This window comes from Plasmopara halstedii, assembly GCF_900000015.1.
Source record: "Plasmopara halstedii genome assembly, contig: Scaffold_614, whole genome shotgun sequence".
Classification (NCBI taxonomy): Eukaryota; Oomycota; class Peronosporomycetes; order Peronosporales; family Peronosporaceae; genus Plasmopara; species Plasmopara halstedii.
The window spans coordinates 2,317,899-2,328,155 of record NW_020187532.1 but is presented as its reverse complement, the minus strand read 5'-3'; the positions used below and the strand labels follow the sequence as shown (position 1 = coordinate 2,328,155).

General features: G+C 43.7%; 5 protein-coding genes across 5 annotated transcripts in view; 2 read left to right on the top strand and 3 right to left on the bottom strand.

The window, feature by feature from the left end:
- Nucleotides 1–1,159: 1,159 nt before the first annotated feature.
- PHALS_12457 (choline dehydrogenase) lies at nt 1,160–2,963 on the top strand (the record flags this gene model as incomplete). The annotated part of the gene is made up of 2 exons (XM_024728009.1): nt 1,160–2,187; nt 2,249–2,963. The coding sequence occupies 2 exons, from the start codon at nt 1,160–1,162 to the stop codon at nt 2,961–2,963; spliced, it is 1,743 nt and encodes a 580-aa protein (XP_024578529.1).
- Nucleotides 2,962–3,678, bottom strand: PHALS_14599 (uncharacterized protein). The gene has a single exon (XM_036407513.1). The coding sequence runs from the start codon at nt 3,352–3,354 to the stop codon at nt 3,172–3,174; it is 183 nt and encodes a 60-aa protein (XP_036263207.1). The 5' UTR covers nt 3,355–3,678; the 3' UTR covers nt 2,962–3,171.
- PHALS_12456 (uncharacterized protein) lies at nt 3,679–4,062 on the bottom strand (the record flags this gene model as incomplete). The annotated part of the gene is made up of 1 exon (XM_024728007.1): nt 3,679–4,062. One exon carries the CDS (start codon nt 4,060–4,062, stop codon nt 3,679–3,681), a length of 384 nt encoding a protein of 127 aa, XP_024578527.1.
- A 2,136-nt stretch (nt 4,063–6,198) lies between these two features.
- PHALS_12455 (PDZ domain) lies at nt 6,199–6,978 on the bottom strand (the record flags this gene model as incomplete). The annotated part of the gene is made up of 2 exons (XM_024728006.1): nt 6,199–6,416; nt 6,480–6,978. 2 exons carry the CDS (start codon nt 6,976–6,978, stop codon nt 6,199–6,201), a joined length of 717 nt encoding a protein of 238 aa, XP_024578526.1.
- A 466-nt stretch (nt 6,979–7,444) lies between these two features.
- Nucleotides 7,445–10,257, top strand: part of PHALS_12454 (DNA topoisomerase I-interacting protein) — a gene marked incomplete at both ends in the record, with an annotated part of 3,322 nt that continues 509 nt past the window's right edge. The window contains 4 exons of the mRNA XM_024728005.1: nt 7,445–8,694; nt 8,758–9,367; nt 9,431–9,501; nt 9,576–10,250. Of these exons, the coding sequence (XP_024578525.1) occupies nt 7,445–8,694; nt 8,758–9,367; nt 9,431–9,501; nt 9,576–10,250 (2,606 nt within the window). The remainder of the gene's footprint in view (nt 8,695–8,757; nt 9,368–9,430; nt 9,502–9,575; nt 10,251–10,257) is intronic.

Genomic DNA, 10,257 nt, shown 5'->3' with positions numbered 1-10,257 from the left:
TATGCAAATTCGTACCATATTTTTAGTCAAACCATATCATCGTACCATATTTTAACAAAATTGAGCCCTGAAGTACCATAATTTGGTTTGCGTAAATATTGTAGTACCATAAATTGGTTTGCGTAAGCAATATCAAACCATACTTTGTTACAAATCACAGTTTAGTATCATTTTCTGATTTATTTGCGTCTTGTGTTTACATGTTCTGGTATTTTATGCAAGTTCGTACTATGTTTTTTTAAAACGCTGTCTGAGTAATTGTCCGCCGGGTGACCTGACGCATACCATTGCAATTTCACACCATTCTATATGCACTTCATAAGAGCGATATTATTACACGATGTCGTTATTTTTAGAACATTGCGAATGTTCTATTTATTTTTGAATGCTGGGTTCATTGCGCATTTGCGAGATGGGAACTGCTATTAGGGGTCCATAAAGCATTGTACAAAATGTCAGCAACTTCTAAGCTCAAAATGATACAAATGCATCAGCAAACTGCACGTATATATCTTAAACTGCAGAAACAGTTTGCTTTCTAAAGGCGCATACTTGTCATATTGATGCTGTGATGTTTGCTCATTTTTGCGTGGTTTAAAATATAAGAGATTGTAAAGCACTGTAGATACTAGCACTCCTTGTCATGCAAGAATGCAAATATTATGTATGTGGTCAGCTACGGTTTGTTGTACCCATGTACCCTATTTATGATATAATTTATTGATATACGACTCGCACATTAGAATATGTACGTCAGATTCGACAAGGAAGTCTTGGTTTTGCACTATCAAGTGTCAATAAAGAGCGAAGAGCGCGACTCTCAATTTGTCATACATGCAAGCTGTAACCACTTTACATGATTCACACCTCAAAACAAATCCAGGATAATCATGTTGGACCTTGCTCATTGATGCTTCGATTTTTCATTTAAAGATAGTTTGTCAAAGCTATGGAGATCGCATAAATGCTTGTCGTCAGTCGTAGTATTTATTCACTACGCCACTACGCGGACTAGGTTAAAAACGAAGTCTAAATAAGATAAGTTTCTAGTGTTTAGAGTAAAATAATAATAAAATGTGGAGTTACTAAATTCCAAAAGTTCTATTTCGAACATAGAAACCTAACCACACGACAGCCTACAATTAAATTGTTCATTACAATGTTACGCCGCTTGCATTGTCCCGTCGCCCGCGCACCGATCGCGGTGCGTACCCTCTCCTCTTCCATTTCTAATGCTGAGTACGACTATGTGATTGTGGGTGGAGGCTCTGCTGGTTGCGTTCTGGCCAGCCGCTTAACAGAAGACCCGAACAACAGTGTGTTGCTTGTCGAGTCGGGCCCAGACGACCGCTTCAAATGGGATTCCTGGAAGATCCACATGCCAGCTGCCCTAACCTTTAACCTGGGCGACGATAAGTATAATTGGTGCTTTCACACAGAGCCTCAGAAGAATCTTAATGGCCGCCGTCTTCCATGGCCGCGTGGCCGCGTACTCGGGGGCTCCTCGTCTCTAAATGCTATGGTCTACATACGCGGACACGCATACGACTACGACGATTGGCAGGCCAGTGGTGCCGATGGTTGGAGCTACGCTGACTGTCTGCCCTACTTTCGTAAAGCACAACATCATGAGCTGGGTCCAGATGATTACCGCGGTGGGGATGGCCCTTTGCACGTCGTCCGCGGCAATCAGAAGGATCAGATTCTTTTCAAAAAGTTTATTGATGCAGGTGTGCAGGCAGGATATCCCTTTACTGATGACATGAATGGATTTCAACAAGAGGGCTTTGGCTGGATGGATATGACTATTTGGAAAGGCCGTCGTTGGAGCACTGCCTCCGCCTATCTTCGTCCAGCTATGAAGCGCTCCAATCTCAAGGTTGTTACAGATACTTTTGTTAGTAAGGTTGTTTTTGAGGGTAAGAAGGCCGTTGGCATCAAAGTTGAAGATCGCGACAAAGACACTAGGCAAGTTCGTGCAGCCAAAGAGATTATCCTATCTGGAGGTGCCATCAATTCACCACAGCTCCTCATGCTGTCTGGTATTGGAGATGCTGATCACCTCAAGGATGTGGGTGTGTCACTTGTGCAGCACTTGCCAGCAGTTGGTCGAAACATGGAGGATCATCTAGATATGTACATCCAGTACTTGTGCAAAAAACCAATCACACTGCATAATGCAACATGGTTAGTCCCAATCAAATGTGCCTGTCATCTTCAAAATGCACTGAATTGAAATTGTATTCAGGAAATACCCTCACAATATGGTTGCGATCGCTTTAGAATGGATCTTTTATCAAACAGGGATGGGAGCGTCGTCTCACCTCGAGTCAGGGGGATTTATCCGCAGTGCACCTGGTAAGCGTCACCCTGATCTTCAATATCACTTCCTGCCAGGTTCACTTACCGGACAGCTTACTCCCGGAGCATTTCACGCCATGCAAGCTCACTGTTCGCCGATGCGTGCTCAAAGCCGAGGCTGGATCAAGTTGCGTAGTTTGAACCCACACGACCATCCGATAATCGAACCGAACTATTTAGAAGTCGAGCAGGATCTTGTGGACATGCGAAATGGTGTAAAGCTCACGCGTGAAATCTTAGAGCAGCAGACGCTTGACGAGTACCGCGGTGACCCGATTTCGCCATCCATTAATGTCAAAAGCGATGCCGAGATCGATAAATGGATTCGTCAGCACACAGAGAGCGCGTATCACCCATCGTGTACCAATCGAATGGGTGTGGATGAAAACACTGTCGTCGATCCGCATTTGCGGGTTCATGGTGTCGAGAACTTGCGTGTTGTTGATGCATCCGTCATGCCAAACATTGTTAGTGGCAACCTAAATGCACCAACAATTATGATTGCTGAAAAAGCTGCCGACATCATTCTTGGCAAGACGCCGCTGTCAAAGTCTGCTGCGCCAATTTACCAGCCGAAAAACTGGGAATCAAGCCAGAGATGAATGTTGAAGTTTTTGAGGAACACTGCAAACGACTATCGTTGTAAGTGAAGCTCGCTTTTGTAAGAGATGGTAAACAGAGTCGAAAATGGCTTTTATCTAAAGACAGCGTGAGCAACTTTTGAGCAAATTATCAGATTTAAGACGCGCGTTTAAGTATTCATACTAATCGCTGCTAGTGGACGAGCCTACTATGCTAATCATGCGGGCTTTATGGATAGCAACTGCAAACGCGTAAGTGACTTAAAAAAATTGAATCAATATAATATGTGGAGCAAATCAAGTTAAAAGTGGTAGTTGCCATTGTTCGATGTATAACAGCATACCGACTGATCCAATTTATTCCTCTAGCTTTTGTCATTTTCGACGAGATGACGAAACGTGGTAAGGACATTATTTTACCACACACCACGCTTAAAATCACGAATACTTTTCGCTAGTGCTTCACAATATTGGGCGCTCTAAGTAAGGATTTGCAAAGGATGGTGTAAAACAATTGCACAGTTAAACGAATATGGTGATTATTAAAAGCAGCTTCACAAGGCAAAGTATTAAAATGTAAAAGCACGACGTGTTTTGTGATACAACTTCATGGAGCAAATCAAGGCTCTGCTGCTCCGAAATCTCGATGCGAAGCCCAATAAATAATGTTGTGGTTAATTGGACAATGCCACCACGTTATTGTTGTTCAGACTGTGCATAGAGCTAACCGATCACTCTACTTGTCATAGTAAGCTTTGTATCGCATATAGATCACGTAATTTGGATTCTGCTTGACGATTTCTTCTGACATACCATCAAAGTACTCCCTTCTGAGATCTCCAGGAGTTTTACCCATCGTCTTCCAGTACTTGAAACGAACTTTTTGCATGAAGGAGGGTTTGCCGAAATCCTTTTTTTCGTCCTCATCTTTCGAGTAGCTCCCAGCTGCTTCAAGTGAACGAGTTGATGTGTAAATCTCAAATTCCGCCTTGACTTGAGTATTCTTGGCTTGTGGTGGGGTAACACTGTATCCGCTGGTTGCGAGGCATGCGATTACTGTCGCCAGCACGAAGTAGAAGACTTGCATCGCAAGCTCTGAATTTGGAAATGAGGTCTTCATAACAAATTGTGCCGCAAGAGACAATAGAGCAACGGCTTTGACACAATGCGCTCTGTAATTACTTAGCCGTCTATACAGAAGAGTAAATTTTAAAAGCTTAAGTATTGACCGAACAACTGCAATGCCCAATATGTTGTTCCTTCTGTCCACGTTGCATTAGTTACTACGTAAGTAATTGCACAATTGTGTGCATTTTCAGACAAGCTCCGAGCTGTGCCTTATTACTTACAATGTTCGACTTATTGCAGAGACATGCTGGAGTTGTGTAAGGCTCGAAATACGTGTATACAGAGTGTCACGAATGGTGTGCTGTGTCAACTCTATTTTGTTGATGAAAGTCGCAAGAAAACTATTAACTTGATGAGATACGAGTCGGCCCACCATCAGCATCATTAGGATGACGTCAATATGCCCTTGACAAAAATATTAAGTCGTTGATCAATAAGCTTTTCGAAGGCACGATCGACCCCGTGATTTACACTACGTTTGTTAATTTGTAAAATGAAAAACTATCCTTTCATAATATTGAGTAGTGAGTGACACATATGGTTAACTGACTGCCTACAGCCAGTTTTTACAATGTATAGAGCAAAAAAAAAGACAAAATTGCTTTTATGCTACAAGGGACTGTTTATGGTCGTTGCAAATAAAGAATTGTTCTTACTTTAGCGTAGAGAATTCATACACACGATGCGCTCTACCCGGGGTTACGAATGCCATATCACCATCCTCCTCTTTAGAGCCAGTCGGATACACAGGTCTCTATTGTGAATGAAGCAGAGTCTCTACCACGCCCTGTGGCTGAGCTTGAGCAGCGACACAAGTCTGACTTGCTGGGGCTGTATCAAGCCATGCAGTGCGATTGCGTAGCTAAAAAAACGCGTTTGTAAATGAAACCATCTCAGTTTTGGCCGCACCCAGGCTCTCGGACAGTCGACATGCCGCCACAACTGAGACAGATCACGAGAGTCAGTCGCGAAATAATCTTACTCATCAGCGCTGCTCGATAAGCAGCATAAGCAGCTGGTGACCCACTATTATGGGGATGGTTAATGGCAAGATTGTTTTGGTGCCGGGACCGCTAATGACTTGGTGCATTCTAAGCTTATATCCCGTTGTAAACGTGGCAGGGTGGCTTTTCTTAGTTGAGACTCTAGCTATGCGTCAGCTCTACGGAAGCTTGTTTGCGAAGCCATAGGACGTTTGTGATGGCGCGGGTACCTCATCCAATAAGCATGAGTTCTGCACCAATCGACATTATCGCAAGCTTTTAGAGCGTTAGGTACATTCGTCATGGCGCGTAAGGGCTTTACCAACCATCGCCACACTAAGCGAAGGTAATGGGGTTGAGGATGGTTGACCCATGGTAAAAAGCGTTCGCAAAATGACTTTCTGGTGCTCTTTATAAGCGATAGGTCTGCATGCATTAGCGTTTGAGAGCTACGTTCTAGCGCAGCGAGTAGCTTCTAATGATTTGATTCTCTTGTCACGATGTAATTAGACTAAAAGCGACTCTTGATCATACAAGTAAACAGGGATTCTGGACGACATTGCTATGCGCAACAATACCAAATCTGTATTACCCGCAAACGGCAAGACGGAATAACGTGGGCATGTTAAACACATATGTCATCGAGAATAGCTTCTTTTCGTCTACAGATCACTTCTTTTCTGCCGCTTGAATGTTGAAGCCATTACTTAAGCCTTTTCCAACAAATGACTACCACAATGGCTTAGTTATTCGATCTGCCCGCAGGAGCTTTTTCCTATCAAAGCCAAGAGGAAATGTAAGTCGGTCCAAAAATAACACTTTTATACTCGCACACAGCTTATTAAAGCAAACACACTCGATCACTGCTCCCAAGTATCCTTCACATTCGACTCCCGGTGCTCTGCACGACTATGGCCTTTTGACAAGGTTTTAGAATCATAAATTAAGTTGTTGTTGTTAAAACAAGCCTACCTCCACTTCAACGCAAAAATAGATTTGCTGGTCGAAAAGAAAATAATATTAATTAACTATAGACTAGGGTCGATATTGCTGTTTTTTGATAAAGGCCATCAAGGGCATAAGCTTGTCTAACGTTATTTTGAAAGAAATATGCTAAACGAAATGTCAAAGAAATATACTTAGGTTCATAGCAACATGACAGGCTGGCGGCGACGAAATGTCAAGTATACAGGTGACGCTGCATGAGCAAGCATGCTGATGCTTTTTTCAAACGTCCACGAAGTTATTGATTTCTTGTTAATTGCCACCAGAACGTCGTCCACAGAAATAATTCGAGCAGCCACAGATGGACTTTCCTGGTTATTCTCAAAATCGATAAAGCCGCGGACCACAAGGTTTCCTTCTATAAAACACGCAGCGCATTAGCGATACAACTAGAGTCAGACAAAGGCACAATGTAACATACGATTCATGCGTAACGACATGCCCAGTCCTTCTTTCCGCTTCGGTACGGCCACATCATAAACAAAGTCGGTCTGTAAAGGGATCAGCAGATCGTTCATTGCAGCAGCCATGAAATCTGCTCGTAGGGACGGATGTAATACCATTGTGCCTAAAACGAGCGTTACGGCAACAGACTCGGACACAAAGTTACCGTAAAGGATCAACATCTCCATAACTTCTTGAGGCAACACCAATGTACCGCCACAGCGAGAACATTTGCGCTCCATAATGCGACGAAATGACATGTCGACACCGGGCACGCGAGTGACAACAAGACAGGACTCACAAGCTGCCAGAAGGTGTGTAGCGCGCTCTTCGACAGGTGCTGTGCTGAAAGTCATTGCCGGTGGTGCCTTGTGATTGTACACATTCATCTGCTGCTGGGGGGGCTGCTGTGAATTCGGAGGATTGTACAAGGTCTGCTGCTGGGGAGTTTGCTGAGAATTTGGAGGGTTGTACATGGACTGCTGCTGCTGTTGTTGCTGTTGTTGCTGTTGTTGCTGTTGTTGGTGTTGTTGTTGCTGCTGCTGGTGATACTGTTGATAATGATGCTGAGAGTTGTATTGCTGCTGCTGCCGAAACTGCTGCGACTGAATCTGCTGACTGACTGCTACATTTCCCAGAGATGCCCCAGTATAGCCAGAGGAGCTAAAATTTTGCTGCTGTCGATTTTGAGGCGCTTGCAGACCGTGTTGGGAGATTTGCGGCTGCTGGTCGTGACCGTGTAGATTCTGGACTCTTTGGAGCACTTGACCGCTTGAATGGTCCGTAGGTGGCTGCCGTTCGTGTGACTGCGACTCCATCTGCGGCGTTTGCGTCCCATGTGTAGACTCCATAGGTTCACCTACTTTCTAGATCAAGTTTTAATCGTAATTAGTCGAACATAGCAACATATCGCTACTTTGACGCTATAATACCCAGACAGCAATGGCGGACAGCACAACTCAGGTCAATGACGCCATTAAACGCGATGAATCTACGGCATCTATTGAGCGCAATGATCCCGAAACTTCTGCTGAGCGCGGCGAGGAGCTCGAAGATTTTGCCATGTCTTCATCAGATGAAGAAACTGACGCCAATGAGCCGCAGCTCGACGCGGCTATGATGAACGAGCTGCTGCTTGTGTGCTCAAATTTGGGCATGCTGCGTGTACAGACAGAGGGCGAGCCTCCTATGTTGATGCGTGGTGAAAACTGTACGGAATGGATCCACGATCTACAACGCGCCATACGGAGAGACCACGCTAAATACAAATTGGTTGCCAAGCAGCTGGGCAAGTGGAAGATTTTACAGAAAAAACTACTTCCGTTGCTCGTGAACCACCAGCATGATTTGACACTCGTTTTGTCTATTCTCAAAGTATTGGTGATGCTTACAATGAAGCCATCGCGAGAGTCTACTAACATCGCACTACAGCTAAAGTATCTACGCCACTACAAACACGAATTTTTACGTTATGGTGTCATCTCGATAATGATGACAATCCTTTTGGACCCCTTGTCTCGAAAAAGACCTCGTACCGATCAGGATTATTTGTATATAGAAATTGTACTCACTTTGATCCGAAATTTACTGGCAATTCCTAACGAAGACCCGAGATTTGTGACCTCAACCACGTCATTCTTTAGCCATTTGCAAGAGGATTTAATTTGCACGCTGCATGAAGAAAGTGTGTACGAGATGATTTTACTCTTTGCGCAGGACATTGATTCACCTGAAAGTAGAGACTGGAACCTACTGATCATGGAAATACTTTGCTTGACACTCGAGAGCTCTCAGCCAAAATCAGTGGTGTCTTTCACAAAAAAAGAATTGATGAGTGGTACGAATTCGTGCTTGAATGACCAGCAGTCTGCACTGACGAGATCATCGCTTACAATTGAAAAAAAAATACCTACACAACACGATCTTTTGGCCAAGCTTGACGATGAAAAGAAGGCGTCAGCGATGCCACAATCACGATCACGCCGTCATTCAAATTTTGGTGGCGTCTTGACTATTGTTGGTCCAACTGGTCGGACATCGGTGTTGTCAGATTTTTCCAAGGCTATGTACGACCAGGTGCCGCAGGCTGCCAAGAAGCCTATTTCTCGAAAAAGAGGACAAAAAAGCACCAGTTCAACTACAGACTTCCACGAGATTTTTGGAGGCAAAGGCAGAGTCACTGAGTCGGATGAGTACGTTGTTGCTTTCTCTTTTGTTTAATGTATCTTTTATTAGCATATTGATTTATTTATCAGACGCACAATGCGTGTCCTTCGGGAGATTTGTGACTCTATTGTTGCCAAATCATACGCTCAGCTTACGAATTCATTAAAGACCGAATTTCGTCGAGGAAGTAACAAATTGATCTCCACAGATCGACTACAGTATTTTTATCTTGTATGGTTTCTCACGACTTATCACCGCTTAAGGATTCAGATGCTCAAATCGCATTACAAGCATCAATTAAAAATCATACAAAAGAAGACAAAAGAGTCTCAAAATGCATTGGGTGTCACTCCTACTCCACATGTAGCCATTGAGAAGCCAAGTTACGATGAGAAAGCAGTGCTTTCCACATTGGATATGTTCTCGTTCAACTTTGTGCTTCAGTCTATTGAAAATTACGCCACAATGAAAAACTATCACGGCATGACCGTATCCGTTCAACTTTTAACTGAGATGATGGCATATCTTGCAGAGCTTACAGCGAGTGATGACTCGCGTCTTCAACGGATCGCAGACTCCTTGCAGCACAAAATTTTCTACGAGCGCGACTTTTTAGATCGCATTCCTGTGTTGCTTAAAACGTGGTCCCCAGGACTTTTCCCCAAGGCCTACGTGGTTGACGTAGTTACACTTACTCATGTGAGTCTAATCTTATTGCTTACCTCAAGCGTAATGGGCTGATTGAAATGTAATTTGACGCAGCTTGTATTCAAAGTGCTGGATTCCCAAGGATCGATTAAGGTGCTTTCAAGACGAAAGGCGTATCTGAGCAAGTAAGTTATCAGATGAGCTCCACTCGTTCATGTCGCAATCAATTTTACAATAACAGACCATTACTGTAACCTAGAAAAGGGCAGAAGAAAATAGACGACGAGTCGAAAAATGAAGAAGAAGCGGATGGTAGCTCGACTGACGAGGAAGAATCAGAACGACATACACAGCTTTTGATGGAAATGCAGCGAAAGGAAGCTGACTTTGACGTTCGAAGGTATTTTCTAAGCATGGTATCAGGAGATACAGTCCGGATGTACACTTCACTACTTGCTGAATACCGTGATAACAGTTCAAAAGTCAACCATTACATCCATTCGTTCTTCTACCGAACAAAGCACTTCCAGATCTATCAGCAAGAGAAATGGACGATGCAACCGATGCTTTTCAACATTCACGTGCTTTTGGTATTTAATAAGATGCTTCACGATACGTATATCCAGCGCCTGCCCGAGTATACAACTTTTCTAGACTTCATTCGTGGCGTTGTTTGTGATTTTTTTGCGCTTGCAGACAAAAATAATTTGCTGTTGGTGGAGGTCTTTCTACGCCAGACTTACCCATCCAAGTCTTGTATGCTCATTCAGCGATGCTACGACCCGATCGATTCAATGAGCAAGTCTAGATCGAAGGCAGTTGCTCTGGGGAAAGACAAGCAAATTGAAGCACTGAATGAGTCAAGACGACAGCGCATTGCTCTGGATCATGAAGATCTCGAGGGCGAGACCGAATTCCAGTTCTCACTTGAACCGTCAGAT